This window comes from Cardiocondyla obscurior, linkage group LG18 (assembly GCF_019399895.1).
Source record: "Cardiocondyla obscurior isolate alpha-2009 linkage group LG18, Cobs3.1, whole genome shotgun sequence".
Taxonomy (NCBI): domain Eukaryota; kingdom Metazoa; phylum Arthropoda; class Insecta; order Hymenoptera; family Formicidae; genus Cardiocondyla; species Cardiocondyla obscurior.
This window is the reverse complement of record NC_091881.1, coordinates 2460653-2482761: the sequence shown is the minus strand read 5'-3', so window position 1 is coordinate 2482761 and position 22109 is coordinate 2460653. Positions and strand designations below refer to the sequence as shown.

The 22109-nt window shown below is 48.4% G+C and overlaps 1 protein-coding gene and 1 long non-coding RNA gene across 4 annotated transcripts in view; one reads left to right on the top strand and one right to left on the bottom strand.

Moving 5' to 3' along the window:
• LOC139109526 (uncharacterized) overlaps positions 1–16756 on the top strand; it is a 44282-nt gene extending 27526 nt beyond the window's left edge. Inside the window, exon 3 of the long non-coding RNA XR_011546843.1 lies at positions 16512–16756. This is a non-coding gene — a long non-coding RNA (uncharacterized lncRNA). The remainder of the gene's footprint in view (positions 1–16511) is intronic.
• Positions 1–22109, bottom strand: part of Sv (paired box protein shaven) — a 91126-nt gene that overhangs the window by 18816 nt on the left and 50201 nt on the right. For 2 of the 3 annotated variants that reach the window (XM_070668622.1, XM_070668621.1), the window contains exons 3-4: positions 9239–9404; positions 5865–6062 (exon numbers count right to left, since the gene is read on the bottom strand). In XM_070668622.1, coding sequence (XP_070524723.1) covers positions 5865–6062; positions 9239–9404 — 364 coding nt within the window. Of the gene's footprint in view, positions 1–5864; positions 6063–9238; positions 9405–13529; positions 14528–22109 lie in introns of those variants that run through there. The other variant, XM_070668620.1, reaches the window with a different exon arrangement.

The window sequence follows — 22109 nt, the reverse complement described above, 5'->3', positions numbered from 1 at the left end:
GCGTGTGTCCGTGCCTCCGCGTACGTACATGTACAGAAAGTGCATGTTTGCGTGTTTGTTTGCGATGCCGCGCGTCCAAACGACAAAAGATCGCTCCCGACAATGATACCGGCGAGTCAACAGTCACCGGCGATCCTCTAAGCACAATGTAACACGCGATTTATAATATATCGTTCCTGTACCGCCACTTCGCCCTCCCCTTCGAGACGACCATGGGAAGTCAAGAGGACGGTCTGCATTTACGCTATTATGCGCCCGGTGATCAGGAATGTTATTCACAAGCTGTCCCTCGTTTTCCAGCGCGCGTTGCACCGTTTAATTCCCAAACACGACGACGTATCCGCAAGACAAAGCTAATTGCGAGTGAGATAAATAATTATCAGCCTTTCCCGTACCGTATTAATCACGCGCGCGAGTAACGCGATATTGTAGCGCGGGTCGTGGGAAATGACACTGCGATTTCGCTTTACGATCGTTCACCGGGATCGATTGCGATCACGATGGCGCGCGTGATTATCACTCATCGGTGATGAGCAATTAATAGCAGAGTTTCGACGGTTCATTAACTTACCGGTCGATTCGATGACCGAGTGGTTATTAAACGCCCGTTTTCCCGAGTCATCGCGCGCTAAATGGCAATCGGGTTCTTTTTTTTTTTTTTTTTATCGAGAGGCCGAATTGTGGAAATTCGCACTTGTTATGCAGATCCGACGATCGACGGGACGTTTTCGTAGCCTCAACTTCTGCCCGGTTGAGCGGTTCCGACGGTACAATACTCTCGGGCAACTTCGCTATTCCAGCTCACGACTAGGAACAAAAGGGACGAAGCATTACGGGCTGGCAGAGTAGGCGACCATCCGGTTTCATTGCGGTTCCGTCTGTCCTCTGACGTTTCCACGGCAACCTGAATTTCGTGTATCGCCGTTGCTACCGTCGTGCCAGCCACTCCTCATCGTATTCCTCATCATCGTCGTCGTCGTCATCGTCATCGTCGACAACGTTGTCGTCACTGTCGCCATTCTCGTTGAGGTACAACCTCAAAGTCTCTCGTAGTGGTTCCCACTCGCTGACGGGGGATACGGAGAACCCGTAATTGTAACTTCATTTGGGGCTAATTTCGGCCGGAGGGTATGATGAAACGCGGTAATAATTGCGTTATCCAGACAAAGGACGGTTATGGATACGCGCCGCCGCCACTGCCGGCGTTTCCAACGTGGAAGCACCATCCCCCGGATCCTCCGCCCACCCCCGAGGGTGCTGCTGTGCCGGATAATGTAGGAGGGCCTCCTTCCCTTTCGCTCCCGCGCACCGCAAATATGGCTGCTTTAACGAAGTCCACGACCATGGTGCACCATATTGTTCTCCCTACAGCCATGTGTGTGCAGCTATTCATTTGAATACCGACGTCCTATCACCCTTCCAGAAGCGAAATTTCTGATTTTTAATTTACTCCCGCGGCACCCTCAATCGGTATTTAAAAATATTCCATTAATAATTCTTTAAACGAGTAATAGAAAAATAAGATAATAAATCGTTCACTTCGAGACACAGTTTTTTTCGAATGAAACGATCGTCCAGAATTAATTAAATTTATTAGTAATTTTATATTTGTATTGCAATATTTATCGATAAATTATTAACCGCACAGAAAAACGAAATAACGCGCGAAGCAATCCGTTTAGCAAATTCAAGTCGGGATGACAAATGCGATGATTTGACGGCTTCCTGGTGAAGTAGTAAAGTCCTCCCGCGACTCCGCGTGGAATGGTAAATAAGTCCGACGGGGTGGGCAGAGCATTATTTATGGGGATGTAATTTAATAACCGAAAGATGAACAGGGAGATATACCGGTGACGCCGGCCGGAAAGGCGAAAGTGGCATGAAAGTAACAGGCATCCCATTGGCTGTCCCTCCGTGTCTTTCTGTGTCCTCCAGAAGAGCAGCCAGCCATATGGCCCGGGTTGCTCCCGCGCCGCCACCTCGGCAGATTCCGGGGGTGCGAAATGATATGGAAGTAATGGAGAGCGAAGCGGTGCCGGTTGCGCGCCTCGACGGGAGATTGAGTCGTGCGATAGAAACGGAACGACGCTGCCGTGCACCGGCGCGAAAGAGCCGATGACAGATTGATACAATTCCGGCGAGATTCGATGCGACAGATTTTCTGCCAACTGTTGTCGTCGCGCCGGTCATTACGTCGAATTAAAAGCTGCGACTCAAAACGTGATCGATCGTGCGGGAATTGCTTTAACTTTCGTCTCTCTGTTTCAATCGCGCGTCTTTCTACAACGGAACCTTGTCTCGCCGAATAAATAAAAATTAACAATAATTTTTGAAACTAAAGCCGAAAAGAAGGAAGTAACGAAAGGTCGATAACCGCGTGAGATTAACATTCGAAAGACAGATTCGGAATTTTTATTTCATAAAGAAATATCGAGCTCGGTATTTAATTCGAACGTCACGTCGCTCGCGGAGGATTCTCGGCCGGAACAACAGGAAGTCAAGGGAGCGGCAGCTTCTTCCTTTGGCCCTGATATCGACTCCGTCGTAACTTGCGGCTTCGAACGCGAATGCGAGAGGCACGCGAGAGCGTGACGTCGGGGGCTGCGTCGAGGAAACGAGAAGAAGGAGGCTGTGAACCCGGCGTAAAGCTCTCGGGCGAACCTCGCTCCTTATCGATCTGCTCCTGAGACTCCTCCGTCGAGGAAGAAGGGAGAGAGGGATCGACACCAAGAAAGCGCGAGAGAGAGAAAGAGAAAATGGTTGGAGGGAAGGGTGGGCTTTTGCGGGTTTGTATACGTGTAAGATAGACCTCGGTAGAGAGCCGCCTACTCGACCGTGACTCCGCAGCCGAAGCCGAGCCTATCAATATTTCCTCCCGAAATTCACCGTAGCTCCTTCGACAATCCTTCTCTTTCCACATTTTTTTAAGACACTCCCGATTTCAACCTTATTTCTTGGCGCTACGTCGTCGCAGTTATAGGTGCGTTCGTTTTTGCAATCGCGCGCGACGTTTGTACATTCGATAAAAAAAAAAAAAAAAAAATTTTTTATCGTCCTTTTAATTGTCGTTCACGGATTTATTAATTTACGTTAAACACATCCCGATTAATACTCTTTTGACCCGTTAAATGTACTAAATAAATCGGCGACACGAAATTCCTTTTAATAGAAAATGATAAGCTATTTTCATAAGAACTGCGCGAAGGAAACGTTCTTTTTTAATCACGACGAGCGTTCCGCGTTTCATAAAGAGCGCGCAACGAGAACAATAGGAAGAAGTCGCTGCGTCGGCGTCTTTAACGAATAAAGAAGAGGCTCGGAACTGTTAGCGTCCAATCTTCTCTCCGTTTTTCGCCTATTTTTCCGTTCTCCTCAATCCTGTCTCATACACGGGATATATAACTGTTATTTTTCGCGAAAGCCACTCCATTATTTCGCTCTCCTGGCCCGCCTTTTTTTATCTCGCGCGAGACTCCCATGCTGTTTCTCTGCCCTCGCTCCCTCTCGTTCCGTCCTACGCTCGCGGACGGTCTTGTTTCAAAGTGCCCCGGCAAAGCAAGACAATACATTATATTAGCTGTATCATTATTTCTCCACCCCGAAGCTAGAAAAACCGGGACACGCTCATAATGGGAGAAATCCCGGTGCACTACGCGCTCCAGTCGTTGATGCACCCAGTTCCTGTTTCTTCGTGGCAAAATCCAATTTGATATCGAGACCTTTCTCTCTTTGCGCTCTTTTTCTTTAAACTAACTTCCAGCTGCGCCAAAGGTCCGCCGACGAAAGTACGATTCGATTGATTTGAAGATTTTCTTTCTTACGTCCCATTCTACTCGATTTTTATTTCGCTCTTCTTTATCAATCGTCCGCCGTTATCCAAGAGTCGCAGCATTTTGTTCGTGAAAGTTATATTAAATGAAATCGTAACGCGAAAAATCTTTCGCGCTGTCACGCGCGTTTTGAAGATCTTACCCTTCTCTCTTGAAATTGCGCCGTCATTTGCATGAATTTCATATCCGTCTGCGTCGAACGGAACAAAACTTTTCAACGCCCCGCGAAATGTGGCATTTAAAGCCCCTCTCGTTATCAATCGTTACACAATTAGCCCGCGGGAATACGTACTGAGTGCGTGGGCACTTTCTAAAGAGACCCAAACGCGCGCGCATTTCTCTGTTACTTGTCGAGCGGAAATGCATTTACTTGTACCGAATGGATAGGGCGGAAGGTTGCGGATTCGGAGTACGTGAGTGGGTGATGGTACGTTGGATAGGTGCATGTAGATAGCGAGTGAGGTAGGTAGGTAGGTAGGTAGGTAGGTAGGTAAGTATCCGCGGAGTAAGTTTTTCCAGGCGATCTGCTCTCCGGATTCAGATCAATACCCGCCATCTGGGCCTCGAATCGGGGGATAGGGACAAGGAGGAAAAGGAGTCGCGGCGGCGAGAAGGAGACCGTGACCAAAGGGAGCGAAGCAAGAGCGGGATAGAGCGAGGAGTCAGGAGGAGGCGAGAGCGTGTGCCGGAGGTGGAGCCGGAGGTGGAAGAGTCACTCGAGCAACAAGCCACCGCCGCACCCTCGACTGCAATCCTAGACACATCGAAAACCTCGGCCAGAAAGTAATTCCTGTACGTACACACGCCCACGTTTCACGCTACCGTGACCGCGCGACGCGCGAATAGTAGAAGAATGAAAATATGTGCGAAGGTAACTCTTATGATGGTAAAGCAAGCTTGACGAAGCACCAGGATATGTGACCGGAGAGACGTTAATTGCTTTCTATTTGGCTAACCACTGTTATGCGAGTTTATTAAAAACTTTCACCCGTGGCGTAACAATTGCCTTACGGTCTGTGGCTCGAGCTCCGCGGAGAAGAAAAAAAATTAGCTGAGTGCAGGATTATCGGGACGGAATCGGGACGAACGAGAGGCTTTTACGGTGGCCGAGACTCTCGGAGGAGAGTGCGTATTTGCGAGGTGTATTTCCGCCCGAAACTGATCCTCCGCGCGACCGCGACGCAGAATTTAAATAAGTAGCCGCGCATAGCACTTACGTCGTTACGTGGGCGCTAACTCATTTGCGTGCGTTTCCATTAACGGCTGCGGCCCGTAGAAATCGCGTTAGTGAATTTCACTTGCCGGCAATTCGATTCGCATTACGCTCTATTTCATTATCGACTGCGCGCACGCGAGGAAGAGAGAGCCGAGCCTCGGAGAAAGATCAGTCCGGCCCTTGTAAATTAAGCGCGGAGATAAGGTCGTAAGTAGCGACTGATTAAATCTCGGGACATATGCGAGCCGATCAATGGCATCCCGATGTCTCCTCTCGGTCGTTTCTCTTCAGCCCTTGCTGCCCTAACAACCCACGCATTTTTTCTTTCGCTGTGTGCCCTTGTAGCTTTTCAGTTGGCCAAAGGGGGACCGAGTCGTTCGGTTTGTGTGGTGCTGATACGCTGTAATGCTGTCCCGCGGGAGCTCACTCCCCCTCGCTCTCGTAAGGGCGGCCCTACGTTCTGGGGTACGGTACTCTCGTCCCGTCGGCCCGCCGCATCGTCGGGCGACGCGAAAACACTTGAATTAATCGGCCTGCTCCCGAAGGAACCTGCGAAAGGTCAATGGGATCGGGGTGACGGGCCGGACGCGTACTTATCTCGATGTACATTCGAGGGTGCACGCCGCGCGTACGAATAGCTGATTGCGTCCCTATCGCCGATAATCAGTTGAAGCATATGTCGCGATCCTCCGGCTAGTCATCGGGAACGATGCAACGTGCCGCCTTTTGCCGGCAATTAATAAAACGAAATAACGCTTCTCCACGCACCGTGTCTTCGTATCATTGAAATTGTCAGCGAGACATTAGCGTTAACTCACCGATTAATGGAGGAGACGGATGGCACGTTGTCCTGCGAGCAAATGCCCTCGGCCAGCAATCTGTCCCTGATCTCCCACGCGAACATCGTCGGATTGTCTCTCTTATAATTAGCGATCGCGTCGACGACTGGCGGCGTCGCTACTTTCGGTTTCGAGCCTCCTATGACACCGGCTTTGAAACTGCCGGTCTCATAATACCTGCAAAAGTAAAATTCAACATTACGAAATTGTTACTTTATTTTACCAAAATAATTAATAGTACACGAAGAAAAAAAAAATATATATATATATTTATATCCGTTCTGAACTGCACTTGAGAGCGATACCGGCGAGAGATCGGTTATCAAAGTCTCTTTCTTTTTTCGATCTCTCTTTTACGCGCACACGGGAGGTCGAGAGGGGAAAAAGAGAGAGGAACGAACGTTTTTCCCGCGGTGGGCGGCCAACGTCGGAATAACGAATCGCCGTCCAGCGGCGCGTCAACGACCGGCTGTTTTAAAACAAACGGCTTCTGGCCTCCCGCTGTTGCCTCCCTCTCTCTACCCTTCGGATTTCTCTTCGTTCCTCTCGTTCTCTCGTTCGTTTCCTCTTCTCCCGGGCCTCCCATCGACGAGACGCGTATATATGCGCACGAGATGGGCAGTCGCGATTGGCCCGCCGTGAACGTACCCTTTGTGCCTAATTAGTTAAATAATATCTTCGCTCGTGCTTAAATTCAATTACGCCGAATAGCCCGCAATAATGGTTCGCTTGTGGGCCGCCTTGATGAATGTGGGTCCGCCGCCGGCGTCGGCGTCGGCGTCGACGTCGACATCGACATCGGCGTCGGCCTCGTACCAAATATCTCGCCAATTTTGCGTGCGTGCGTACTGTGCTAGTGTGGGTATTGCGGAACGCAAACGCACCGCCCCCCTCCCCCCGGTATTAGACCTTCGCGTTTTTCGCTGAAAAATATTTGCGCGAATAAAAACGTCGTAACAGGTTTTTTGCGTAGCATGTCACAGGAAAAATGGGTTTCGGATTGTTGAGCCGGATTATAGTCTTTCGCATCCAGCCTGATCCTTTATACGAATTTTGATTGTTGCAGGGAGGACGAGCGTTTTAGTTAAAACTGCAACTCGTTTTTATCACCGCAAATCGAACAATATCGCTTTTCGAGGAAGGCATTACTGTTTTTCGAGCACTTTATTATTACGATCATCAGATTACATTGTTTTATTGATCGGTATTTTATCGCGTCGTCGAAGCACTTGATCCGTAGCGAAAAAAAAAAAATAAAATAAATGTGCGATTGGATAGCCCTGAACAAACCTGCATCTCCCCGCCCCTACGAAATTATTGCGATCGTATCTGGTGTAAAACCCTATTTCAGGCCCACATGGCAATGCTCACCCGTTAATATTTCGTCCCCTTTATTCCGCCTCCACCGTGAAATGGCCATTAGATCGCGCGATTTTTCAAATTGCCTCGCCATCGTCGTCAGCGCGCGCTACTCACCCTTGCTGTATTAATTCAGATTTAAATGGATTCGAAACAGTCTTGCGCGAAATCGAAAGTACCACCTCCGTGAAAAAACGGCGTTATTTACGAGCTTCGTTACGAGCTGCGATGTCACGTACCAACTTTAACATTAACGTTAGAATTACACCTTTGACACAAGCTCTGCGCTGTTCAATTGTAATCAGAACAGATTGTAGAAAAATTTATATTATTCAGTATCGATAATCAAATTACCGAGTGAATTAAAAAAAAAAATAAAAAAATAAAAAATCGTACGTTCGCGTAACGTTACATGAGCGGGAGAAATATTATCACATTCGCGCGTTAATAAAGAACGTTTTACAAAACGCGAGTCGTAACGTTTCGCATAATCCTCAGAATTCGCGTCTGGAATACAGAAGCGGACTCGCGAGCGTGGCACAAAGGACAACGAACCGGCGATCCCTCGCGTTTCTTCCTCCGAACGTAACCCTAAAGAAGAAAAGCACTTTGTGTATCCCCGACGCGGCAGTCAGAAAAGGTTTTCCAGGCAACCGGGGAACGACTCGATTTCCTGGGGTCACCGGAGTCGGACTTTTCAACACCGTTTTCGTCAACGATTTTACGAACCCTCGCCTGGAGTCGAAAAAAAAGTTCCCGGTATCCGGTTTCGCTTAGATTCGGCGAACGGGACATCGCGACACGCGACATTCTCGTTCTATCAGCGACGCGTGACTGCGTAAACCGTGCGTCGGTGTTAACGACGTCGCGCCGGTGCCGCCGACAAGTCCTACGTTCTCACTGCACTTTCGAACCGTAAAGTGGCATCCGCACAAAGTACACGGAAGAACTATGTATTTAGATAAAAGGCGCACTGTCTTTACGTTTAAACTTAGCAACGCGCGGCGCTCGAAGCCGCAGCGCTCGTATCGGACCGCCGACGTTATTACCCCTCGCGAAGCGATTTCCGGATGACTCGACGCCGAAGCCCCGTTATTTAAATCGCCCGAAATTTGATCGCGCTCATATTTTGACGCGCAAGTGAAATTTGACCGATGGTTCGCGCGCGACGTTCGCATTGTTAATGACGAAATGTCGTTCCTCCGACTGCGATCCGCGCTTAAAAAGGGGTCCACGCCGAAGAAAGGAAAAGGAAATGGTAACTTTAGTCGTGGCAGTAAATAATCCAGTCGGCCTTTATTATGCGGGATTTATGAAAGAGTACGTATATGACAATGATATTCAGTCGGGGGACACGAATGACGTTTGGACCATCAAAGCGGCACGAGGCCACCCGTTATATAGCGGCGCGGGGGACCGGAGGGTGGAAAAAACATGGAAACCGCATATCGTCGAGCACCCCCACGTCGCAAGGGTATGAGGGCCGGTTCCTTCCTTCCGGCCTCGTCGTCTCTCTGTTCATCCCTCGGACCCGTTCGCTTCGCAATTCTAACAGCGTCTTTAATTAAATTGCTTCGGGAAGAGCGGCTCTCTCTTTCTCCCGGTTTTTTTTGCCGTCTCATCGTCTCTCTTTTCCACCCGCGGGTTCGAACGACCTTGGCCACTTCGCGGCGCGGAAATTGCGGCGTGGCATTTGGCAAGACGAACTTGATTCTCTCATAAATCACTTGCCCTTCGACGACGTTGTTTGCTCGTTATCCGCTCTTCGAACTTGGCAAATACGATTTTCAGATACAATTATGTACTTCTGACGCGTCGCGTCGTGCACGGACTACTTGCGCCGTTCAACAAATGTTGCGTTTTAAATTATTTTACCTCTAATCATCGCGACTTGATTTCTAGTCAGTCACGCGTTTAGATCAACAAGAATTTCGCTCATTTTAACGTTACTCGGTGGGCGGCCACGGTCGTGATGGAAAGAGCGCGGCACTCACCTCGATAGTATCTTGGATACACAGCCATGAGATACCCTGAGTTGTCTCGAAATGTCGCACGGTCGGACGCCGCTGTGCGCGAGCTCGACGATCCTCTGCCTGACTACATCCGGTAGGGGCCTTCCGTTCACAAAGACGCCGCCGAGTTGGTTGACTCCGCCATGACCTGGAAAAACGAGGATCGATAATGCATTAGTCGACCGAAGCTTAACTCCTTGAACCGATAGTAAATCCCGGTATTATAAGGCTGATACGAGAAGAAACTCGTCATATTGATATCGCGCGGCAAAAAAATTAAAAAAAAAAAAAAAATTAAATAAAAAAGAAAACGCAAGCCGTATCAGTATCGCACGCCGCCTCGCTTTTAAAACTCGTGATGGTTCAAAAAGCTAACGTATCAACCATGAACGATCCGCCGTGAAATCGCTGCGTTAAGCGCGATTTACGTGTGAATCGGGCTTCGTGCGCGTGCTGGATTCACGATCGTCAAGAAAAGCTGACAGAACGGATCGCGAATGTAATCTTCGGTCCGGAGCGATCTGTCGCCGCAGAATTATTCCACTTGACGGACTTCGTGAAAGAATGCCGTACCGTTTGCTGAGATTTTTTTTCCGCCGAGACTCGTCTCTCACGCTTTAGTAGTTTTAAAAGTAATGATTTGCCACGCATTTCCTTTGTATTTGACGCGCGTATAAAAGTGTGACATAATAATCGCGGTGACGTAATAAAGCTCGCGAGAATTTATAGACAGAACGCGCCGGTAACGAGATGCGTACTTTAATATTTCTGCCGGCTCATCATTTTTGCGGCGACGAGAAGTATTCCAGGGTCAATGTTGCGGGAGCACTCATTATTGTTAATTTACACCCCGCCGCTCGTGTCTGTTATATAGTAGAGTCGCATTCGCAGGCTTCATTTTCGCGCGTTAAAGCTGCCTAATGCGATAAGTTCGAGCCAATATCGTAATGGAGGGTTCTGCGTCACGACATATGTCTCTATTCGTGCCAGTGCACCGATGATTCGACGATCAGCGTTGTTTCGAACGAACCCTCGACGACGAGTTTATCGTTCTTACTGCCCACCCGAATTTTCCCTACTTGAAATTAATGTTCAACGTAATAATATTCGACATAATATTCGGTGTATTTTTTTTTTTTTACAACGTGTTAAATCTCGTAGACTTAGCGAGCGAGATAGAACATGGACACATACCGCGGACTCTGCCTCGCGTAATTTTTTTTATCGATAACATATTACGCGTCCGTCGGGGCGAACAAATAAATTTTAGAATTATTGTTATCGGCGTGCGATTTCGACAGCTCCTCCGTTTATCAAATTCAATTTGAAGGAATAAATTAAACGCGCCCGACAACGAGTCATTAACGTCGCGGGCGCGTTCGCCATTTCCATCCGAGGGATTTCGTAATTACGGTGACACCGCGATCTATGAGGCGTGAACCGCGACATTTTTTTGCCGCCTGACCGTATATCGTATCGCTCACTCGATGATCTCGCCGTCGCATGAAGACAATGAGGTCTCCGCGATCATTACTGGAAACGATACGCGCTTTCCGGTCGCAAATCAATTCGCTCTCGCGTTTATGGTCGCATCCCCGCGGCGCGGCCGGTAGTCAGGGGGATAGTTGTTGGGATCATGGTGGCATTGCCAGAGCGAAAGCACCATGACTACCCTACACGCACACACGCCGTCACGCCTGCTGACCACAGCTATACGAGGGCTCCAGTCCGGCCTGGACCACCCCCGAATCGGCTCGCTGCCGGCTACTGCTATTGCTACTGCCACCGGTTTTGCTGCCGTCGCTCGAACTGGCCACCGTATTACCGGAGCTTATTGCCGGCCGCTCCGTGCCGTTCCGCACTTCTGGGATATGTCGAATCGAGAAATGCAACGTCTCGTTCTACGTAATTGTGTTTCCTACACTGTCTGTATCCTCCAACTTTTTTCCTCGCCTCCGGGAATACAGTATGACAAAAATCGCGGGATTTACTGGAAACCGTGACGGTAAAACGCGTAAGCGAGCTTTCGGCTTCGAGCCGGCTGGAAGAGGTCGACGATATTTCAGTTGCTTTTCGTTTCCATTCGCTTCGAAGTAGAAATCGTTCGCTCGAGAAAACATTGTTTGATAGCGATTCATCAATCAATGACTCGCGCGCAGTTTCGCCGAGCTACATTCGCGCTCGTAATTCCATAAAGTCGGATCTATGATTTTATCACCGTTTCGATTGACAATCGGAAAGAGAAAGGCAATAGTGTTTCCTAATCAATTCCGAGGCGATTCGAGCCACCGATATAAAAACGTCGATGCAAAATAAGATGACCTGGCTGTGCGCCGAGCTGCTGCGGACTACTTCCGGATAAATGCGATCCCCATCGGCCGAATTACCATTACATTTTCATTACAGACGTGCCCATGTCTCAACGGTCGCTATCGCGTTAACGATATCCTTGAAATCTCGTCGCGGTCTGAATTCAGACGGCTTAATCCGGTTTCATTTATCTCTCGAATCTCATCAACGCTGAATTTTTTTTTCCTTTTTTTTTTAAGATAACATTCACAACGATAGGCCGAATAATCATTTATGCGAGCGTTAATATAAAATTATTCGGGGGACGTATTAATGATATTTATACCTCATAAATTTCACAAAATATATAAGCAGACTCTCGCGAATACGAATATGTCGATTAAGAGACTTTATATACGATGGGAAATTTTGATTGCGCGTATGTGAGAAACCTCCGCTCCACTTTTATGCGTCTGACGAAATGGAGGACCGGTCCAGGAGAACTCCAATAAAATGAACCCTGGTGATACATGATCGGCGGTTTGGTACGTGTGTATATTGGAAGCCAAGAACTTTGATATAGATTCCCGTGCAGTCACTCGATATTTCTCCAGCATCGCGCTGCTTTGTTCCTGTATTACATTACGCCACGTTATGTATTGCCGGCACGCCCGAATACGACGGACTTTATTACCTGTTGGCTAGAAAAATTCGCGCGCAAACGTAATTCATCGGTACGCAGTGCGATATCTTAAGATTTTTGTTAATTTAATCAGCACGACCGCGCTGCGATAGAAAAGCGCGTTAATATCATTGATAACAAATATTTCATTAGGAATATTTTTTTTTTTATTGGCGGAGTGATGAATAATGACACTATAAAGTATATCACATTATACATTATGGCGAATAAAATGCTGCATTTTTAAAACTTTAGATTGTAAAGAACACACGGTTCGTTACAGATAATTTTACAACACGTGGTTGATTAGCGATTGCCGCCGTTCTTGCTAATGTTGCATAGTTAACATTCCATTAGATTTAATGGGCCAGTTACGCGCTCATAAATGGAACATACGGCGATTTTGATTGCTATAACTTTAAAGTGACGTTTAAATTAATTAATGTGACCCCCCACTGTCGATTGGGAATGCTTGTGGAGTGGCGAAATCGTTATTTTTATAACGATAATGAACTCTAGATAGAGCTACGTAAAAAATTATTTTTTTTTTTTACAATCATATTTATTTGAAGTTAATTAATTTTTTTTTACGAAGAGATCAAACGGATTGTTATTGAAACTGTCAGATGCGCGATATATTTTTTTTTTCTTCTTTTTTTTGCAAATTCAAGGGAAGAGAGAGTTTCGAGGTCTTTGCGAATAATTCCTACGCAGATCGTCAGCTACAATGATTGCGGTTTAGTTTTTCGTCGGTACCGGTACCGCTACGGCTCAGTTAACGATCGAAGGCCATTGGATTTCTTGTTTTCGCACTCTCGTTTACCACCGTGGATTCGCAACTCTTTTCTGATTCTCTCATCTTGTTTGCTCTATTTAATCGGTGTTCCGTCGGTGAACTCCAAGAGAAATCGTGCGATCCCGAGAGAATCATTTTGCACGCGAGAACGTCGCGTTCCGCCGTTCTTCTTGCATTAGTTATCGACATCCGCTGACAATCGCATCTACATCGCACTTACACGAAGCTTCGATTCGCGCTAAAAAAAAAAGATATGAAATGTAAAAAATAGACGGTACACCGAAAGCATTACTTGCAGCGATAAATTGTAATTCAATTCGCGATTAAAAATAGATATATTAAATATCAGCAGACTCGGATGATCGATTTGATCTCGATTTAAATAAAAAAAAAATATATACATAAAAAAAGTAAAAAAAAAAAAAAATGCCTGAAGAAAAGAAAGTAAAAAAATTAAGACAGGTTACGAATTTTTCGATGCCGCAGATAAATCTGAAATATCTTACAAGTGTAATATTCCATCATGTTCTGATTATATCGATAGGCACTACTCAGAGTAGTGCTGAGGTCCATCGCAGCACTGCCAGGCCCGACGGCCATCGGAGATCCAGCTGCCTGCTTCTTCCAGAGCGTAGCAGATTTTATATGTGACGTATAAAACGCATTCGAAGGACGGGCGGTCCTATTGACCGCCGATGAAGACCTCTCACAGATTTCCAGAAGTGGCTTTCCTCTCTTTTTTACGCGAACGAAATGGGCCGGTCTATGGCGACGCGATACAATGACTGTCATCAGGCGCGTCTTTGTGGCGGACGACGGGTGGCTGAGGATACCCGGTCGGCCGTCGCCTCATTTTCGTGAATTCTAAGCGCCGAGTCTCTCGTCGCAGCCGTGGAAGAAAATCAAGTCCTCGACTTCCACCACGCGCGTTCACAAATTTCACGCAGTCACTATTCACAGCGTCGTCCGCACGAGCGGCCACCGATTCAGCGTTCGTTCGGGTCTCGCGTAGAAAAGTTTTCACGCGCGCCTCGCGTAATACCTTCGGCTTCTCCTAAGAGACATATTGCACAGTTCCTATTCGCGGCGCGTCGCTTAATTATCGCCACGATGGAAAATATGAAGTACTACCGGCGAGCTTGTACGGCATACACACAAGATGCGATGTGCACATACGACACGCACTGCTACCGTTTGTCACAATCACCAATCCTGCTCACTGCATCCAAATGGTCCGAATTAACGTGTCGTGTGTCTCGCCGACGACACACAGGCGAGAAATTAACATACTCATTTTGGAAGGTAATCAACCCTTATCACTGTTCCGTACTCGCTGAACGCGCCGGGATGCGAGGGTTCTCTCAAAACGGCTTTGATGCAACATTCATCCCGTGCAATTAACAATTGACAAACAGGTGGGATAACGAACTGAATCCGAGATACGCGCGGGACGTCGAGGTTGGCGACGAGCGAAGCGCCAAACGCTCTTCGTCCAGGCGCGAGAGATCCCTCGTGGCTTCGTGGTCTCCGGAAGGAAGGAAAAGAAATCTCGTACGCGTCTGGCGCTCGCTATCGTTATCAGTCGCCGCGGTTGTTCCCGAGGAAGCGGCCGTGCCGCCGCGGCAAAACCGGGCCGACAACGTCGAGGAATACGAAGGTAGCTTCTGCCGACGGACACACGTGACTTCGGACAGCTTTTCGACCTCCACCTCGCGACGGCGAGCTTTCATCCCCACGCTGCGCTCGACCCCGCCTTTTGCATCCCTCGATCAGCATCCACCCGAGCCCGATTGGCCGGCGCGATGTAACCGCCGAGTGGGAGAGCACCCTGTGACGAGGGGTTTCTACGGAAACGGCGGCGGCGTCGCGCGGGATAACCTCGTTATTGGCATCGCGGCGACGGCGGCGGGAACGAGTATGGACCCTCGAATGTCGGCGACGGAGGGTGGGCAGGAGAGCCGCGGAGGACGGTGGTCCACGGGATGGAAGAGAGACGGAGGCGAGCGCGAAATAAACGCTCGCCGGCTGGTCTACCGCCAACAGTCCCGCGCGAAATCACGCGGCGCACACCCCTGTGAGCACTGCTTATTCATGAGAGTGTCCCTCTTCTCCGGGAGAGAAGAGGTCGTACCTCTTGGGCTCCCTCGGATACGATGTCGCGCCCTATCGATTTTATTTATTTAAAAGTTACCCGCTCCGGTTTTTCTCCGCCGTACGGCCGCTGCCGCGCCGCGTGGAGTTTTATTCCGCGGAATGGATCGCGACGTTTCGATCGTCGATCGAGAAACGAGCAATTGAAACGTAGGAGAACACGAAGTAAGAGTGAAATAAAACGCATGCGATATGTCGTCGACGTAATCGCGATAAATCTCGTACTACAGAATTTTTTAATCTTATACAATTTTTGTTTAGAAAATTTTTTTATGCAATCGTTCTAGTAAATTTTTTTTTCGAGTTTTGTTTAGTTTATCTTCCGCGTATCACTATAATTTATTCACTATATCGATCCTCCTGCACAATTTGAGGACGTCGAATGGCTATAAAGTTGTTTGTCGCTGCAGCTCGGATGATGGGTCGAGGAAGAAAAACAATCGCGGCTCAGATGAAGCTGTGCAAGCCAAATATTTAAAAATTAATGTTGCCTCGCTGGTATATTGCCAATTCTGCGCGAGATTATCTGATTGTTTTGAAGTACATTTCACTTCCCGTCATCAACGATACACTCTCGACCGTGTTCACTAAAGCACGAAGACCGCGGGGACTAGAAATTTAATTTTTTTCGAAATATCTCGGCTTAGTTCGCAAAGATTGCTTGGCCACGACGTTTCGCATACAATTGTGTGCGATTCCATTACAATATGACGTTATAATAACTTTGCACTGAAAGGGTTAACGCTTCCGAAGCGTGTCGCGCGACGTTCCGCGGCATGCATCGCCGCGATTAATTACGAGACTGATTACGTGGAGACAAATACCGTGGATACCAGCTCGCGAGCTCCGGAGGGATGGCAAAGGTGGCCGAGGGAGAAAAGGGCATTGCAATCTACACGTCGCAAGGTGGGGAAGCCAAAGCGCGAAAGGCGAAGGCGCGATACAACTACTGGTTTATAAACTGCAGTGTACCTTCCCCATTTCCCCTCCCGTGCGATGCGTTTCTTGGGAACTTATTCTCGGACGTGATACGTATATCGTGAAATATAGATACTTATTCGCCGGAAGAGAGATACAGTTTATAACGCTTAAAAGTTCGAGCGGCACGAACCATTCGACGTTTATCGCTCGTAAAAGGGCCACTCATCTCTTTATTATTTATATTTATCAATTTCGTTCACAATTCGTTCATGTGTGGCATATTTGAATGCAATAAATTTAATTAAAACGCGGGGCGTTTCGAAATGAAAAACGAGAGAAACTTTTTTTGTGTTTCTTTTATTTAATTTTCTTTTTTGTAATACAAAAATAATAAGAAAAGTCGTGTTTTATTTCAGAATGACGTACTGGATCGTATCATCCTCTCCGTTACGCTGAGAAGGAAGAAACTGGGCCCCGCTTCGAGCCGCATGGATCGGGCCGGATTGCCCGGAAGGTGCGGTCAGACGTCGTCGTTGGTGGGACCGTCGTTGGGCCGCGAATCTCACAAGGGTCCGGTTTACATTTGAGTGCGTTCCTTTACTTCTTTCTTTCTTTATTTCCAGACCCCCGCGTCGCCTCCCCCGCCCTGCGCGCCCTGACACTAGATACCCCGGCATCGCGAAACTTTACGTGTGTGTCTTGTCAAACGGTGTCGTTGCGCAACCGGTGTACGCGACACCGACACTCGCACTCGGGCGAGACGAAACTTCCTAGCAGCAACACGGTCGATTCGGTCGTCGATTCGTGAGAATATCGATGAAGTTACGCGGGAAGGAAGTCGGGAGCGTGCAAAGTTACCCGGCCTTTCGAGACGTACATGTGAAAGAAATGCTTATTTCTCGCCCCTAGCTGGTCGAATGCGATACTTTCTCGGCGATAAGAATCTTTAATTCCTTAGCAAAACGTTCTTATTCGAATTTTCTTATTCATATTCTCGCGCATATTTTTTTATTTTTTTATTTTTTTTTACCGGAGACAGCACGGCGGTAAACTAATTTTTTACGGAGGATCTTCCAAAAGGGCGATGCTTATTTTCATCCCTTGTGAAAATTCTTGCTTCACCTGACGCGTGATCCTCACGAGCACGGACCCTTCATTCGTCATTACTACGCCAGTGAACCTAATCTCTCGAGGATCTCGTTCGAGATTACGCTTTGGCATATCATTTGCCTGAACGAACGAGCGGCCCCGACCGCGTTGACGGGTAATATGTCCTCTACATGATTGCACCGGTGCTCGACGCTGAGACGACGCATTTGTAGGCGAATAGGGACGCAATGTAGACCCGGCGGCCCTGCGGTGTAGGCGGCGGAGGGTAGGAAGCACTGCTGCGGTGTACGCGGGGGCAGATGCAGATGAGGTCGCCGCACGGGGTGCATCGATCATTGGGGTAATGCGGGCTGCACCGTGCTCTTGGCTGTCCCTAATCAGTGCCTAGACGAGCCACTATCCTTCCTAATCTATGCGACCGACCGTCGCATTAATCTCCTTTATCATAGTACAAGAACGTGGAGTTCGCGAAACTAACTCGGGGCGTCTGTGAAATTAACGATATTGGTTCTGTGTATATCACGCGATGATCTATACGTTCTCATCGCTCGCCGCGACACGGCAATTACTCGTGAGATTACTCGCAAACAAATGTATCTTTGAAGCATGCTCCCATCCGCAGCCCCGATCGGAAATTAAAAGCGTAAGAATCGCGCCGCTCTCCGGATTTAATTCGGTAACGTCCGAGATATATTTTTATTGTCGCGTAATGTTGTAACGGTTATACAAAGAATTTACCCTCGACAAAGTTGCCCCGGATGGCTGCCGGGAGGGAAAGAAAGGTGGGCGGCGATAACTCACGAGATTTGATGTAAATAGCGCACTTACTTATTCGCCAGTGTCGCGCGGCAGAAGTTAAAAATACGGAGGGTAAGGTGAGGGGGCTGCTCGTGCGGGAAGGGAAAGAGAAGGCGACTTTTTTGCGTAATGAAAGCAATCAATTCAAGTCCCTGCCGTCTCCGCCATCCTGCCGAGAGTGGTAGTCGCGCTCTCTCGATCCTTCCATCTCGCCCATTTTCCCTTACGTCGCGTCGCTTGGTCCTGTTAAGGACGCAGGAAAGGAGGCAGCGGCGGGTAGCGATAGTGGTGGTGGTGGCGGCTCACCCTCGTTTCACCGCACCGTGCCCACCCTCTTTCTTGCCACCCCAACGGTGGCCGCGACCACTTTTGTAGTCATCATAAAATGCCCTGCTTTCAAGTTCCGACGATTGCTACTCTTTTTTTTTTTTTTTTTTTGGCCTTCCCATTCCGAGGGTAGCGCGGCGGTGAAGAATAACAAAGTGGGGGATGGCGCAAAGAGAGCGACGCTTAGAGAATGAGAGGGGGCGGCTGAGGTGGCGGTTAATTCTTAGCATTCCTGCCGTGGGTATGGAAGGACGATCTCTTTAAAAGAGCACTAAAGTATCGTTAATCTTAAGAAGAGGAGCTCTTACTTTCGCCCGGACAGACCGGTTAGACGCGTCCGCTTGATACAGAAAGAAATTGCAACGCCCTCAAATAAATCCTCGTCGTTCTTGCGGGACTTTGCCGGCGCGAAACAGCGCGATGCTATTTTATTACCTCTAGAATTCTCAGATTTTTCGATCCGGGGATATATTTCATTCAGTTCGCCAATTTTTTTCGGCTCACCGTGAACTTTAATAGGCATCGACGATATTGTTTATGTAATCGGATAATTAATGTTTGATTTTTCTGAAATACGTGACAATGTTGCGAGAATGAGATTCCTCGACGACAGACAAAGAAGCGGCTTTCCCTTCGGGAAATGCTAAATGTCAAATACACAACCCTCCGACACTCCCGCGGGAGCTAAAGGCCACAGCATCATAATGCGATTACGTTCTGTTCGTTATCCCCTTGTTTAGAGACATGATTATTATTGTGCGTCGAGCGTCATCGACAGATTTATGGCAATGTGTAATACAATATCGAACGATTCGATTACGAAAGTGATAGATTATCTTTCATGCAAACGCATTTTTTTTCTGTCATCTATTTTTCTTTTGCTTCATGTAAATTACTGCACCAAATGCCTCACCAAGTTTTTATAAAAATTTTTTTTCGCGTATAATATAATTCAACAATTTTTTTTTTTTTTTTTTTATTAAAGTAATATATTTTATTTGTGATCGTATTAAAGAAAGTAACAGTGAGAAAAATTTGAGTTTCCCGCGAGCAAGCTGCATCCAGAAGCTCTACGTATTAAGCATGAATAAAGTTACGATGATAGCTGGAAGAAGGGTTGCGTCCCAGGCATAAAAGGGATGCACTCAAGTGGCTCGTCGTGGATCTTGCGGTGGGTGGAAAACCTGGAGAATACTCTCCTGCGGTGTAGTCAGTCGCGAGGGATGCTGGATGAGCGTAGCGAGCATAGGACACGTGCTGTCGCGTGCCACGGTGGACGTCCGTGATCTATGCGCCGTCACTACGCTTCACATATATGAAAATTATTGCCGCGCAATCCGGATACGCTGCTTTTCGACGCTGCGCTGCTACACGCGCATCGCGGGCCCATCCCGATTTAGTATTCGGAGCATTTTAAAAGCTATCGATCGCCGACAAAGCAAGAGAGAGAGAAAGAGAGAGAGAAAGAGCCTCCGTGTTCTCGGATTTCGACAATGCGCCGCGCGACAAAAATTCTTTCGCTCGTTAATCATCGCGGGGACATATTGCGCCGCATAACGATTTTATTTGATGCCGGGCGCTTTATTAGAAAGATTTTTTTTTTAATCCCGAGTGATAGATGATTTTATTTTTAAGCGTAAGATATACTTGAAACGAAGTCGATTATGAATTTTTTAATTGCAGCTGCAGCTGCCTTCGTGTGCAATTAGAAGCGCTTAAAATCGTTATTAATTCGCGTGTATAAAAAGACGAATATTTGGCGATTGAATGGCAGCGCGCGGCAACGCTCGACGGCTCTCCCTCGAAAAGACGTGGCGATCTTCCTTGGCGTCCGGAGGTGGTGATGCGCTCGTGAATAAGGGCGGGCGGCATCCCTCCAGGGGGTTTAACCTAGGGGTTGGTGCATATTTCACGGTCTGTGGTCCCATCTCGCGGAGACAATCTGAACCAGCGCGGATACATCATCGCGTGACGCCACGTAATAACCTTCCGCGCCGCAACGAGCTCCTTTCAAAACCCTCTTATTTATTCATCTCACCTCGTCCGTTGCTTCTCCTTTTCCTTCGCCCTCTCCGTCCGACCACCCGATACTTCACCCTACGCGCGCGACCCTCGCCGGTTACCCTTTGCAGCTTGGCGGCGCTCACTTTTCTAAACCGAAAAGATCTCTCCTTTTGTAGGAACGCCGATATCCATTTTTCTTCTCAAAAGAAAGGCTTTGAAAAATGACAGAATCGCGAAATAGCGCTAAATAACAGACGAGGAGATAGATCGTTTCTATTTTGTCAGGTTTAATCACGTACGATTTTTGTTACCACTCTATACTTGGTTGCGAAGAAAATGAATAGTCGTTTGTGTATCTCGTACCGCGCGATGCATCCCGAACGCGTCGCGAGCAAACCGCCTAGGGGAGAAAATATTAATCGAGCACGACATATTACTCGCCGCCTCGCATTCCCCGAATAGCCTCTAATTTATATGCGAATTCTCGCAGCGGTCTTCTGTGCGGCGTCTTCGCGCTGACTTCAACGCCAGATGTTGCCCGCGTAACAGCATCGACGAGAGATCGGTGCCGAAAGCACGTGGAGGAAGAGAATGACAGAAAGTCCTTTTGAACGCCGCGGGAACGATATCGCCGCGTAGAACGCACACTTTCGCGATCGCCGATGCGTGACGCGAGTGCATCCACACACGTTTAAATTATCGGTTTCATTCCTGATTTGCAATGGATATTGTATCATTTTGCTCCCATTAGAAGAGTGACTTAGATAAACGACGGCGCGCTCGAAGTTTAGACGGAAGAAACGGAGGATCTCGCTCGGAGGGCGACGCGGCCCTGACCGTTAAGATAATAATAATCTCGCGGGGGCTCGCGCAAGATGAACGAGGCGCGCGTGAGAGCGTGTACGCGCGTCGCACACGCACTTGGCTCCTCTTGCGCGCGGCAGAGGCCATTTGTCGGATGACAAACGAGCGGCGGGCTACGTGGGTGGCTTCGGCAGTCGCGGGAAATGGTGAGCAGCGCGCCGTGTCGCCGCGCGCGCTTTCGCGCTTCTCGTGCTCCGGGGCCCGAGGGCGAAGCCGAGGAACGCGACACGTGTACCGTGGTGTCGTCGGTTCTTTCGTGAAAGAGGAGGCCTCTCGCGATTTCCTCTACAAGTGCTGGCCAAAAGCGTGAACCGCCGCCCAATTCGATGCTCGTTTCTGCATCAGGACGGTGAAATCGGTACGAGATCGTAACTCAGAGAGAAACCCGATTATAGAGCGGATACATTTCGGTGGCCGGCACGGTAACGCTCGCACGCGCACACGCGTACCGCGCGCGCGTACACACGTACGCACATGTACGCACACGTGTAAAAGGTGATGCGTGCGTGTACGTGCGGCCGGGAGGCACATAATGTCTAATGGGGGTGATTGTGCTCGCGCTCCGTGACGGATCAATCTGCCACCCCCTTCAACCTTCTCCGCGCCTCCTCCTGTTTCTCCTCTGCTACTCTTCTTCTCCCCCCCTGCCCTTCAAGAGCGAGAGAGCCGTCAGCTCTTGGTCCCACTAAGCCGAAACCAAGCGTGGACTCGCGTGGATAACGCAACTATTCGTCATACCAAAGTGGAAGGGCTGGAATTATAAGGGACCGAGCTATTATTAATCGGCGGCCAGCCGCGCGCGATTTGGAGCATTCTTCGCCTCACGAAACGTTAAATTGTAAATTGCTGAATGCTAAAACGGTGCGAGTGCTCGTGGTTCCGCCGTGGGAAGAATTGAATTTTCGCGAAAG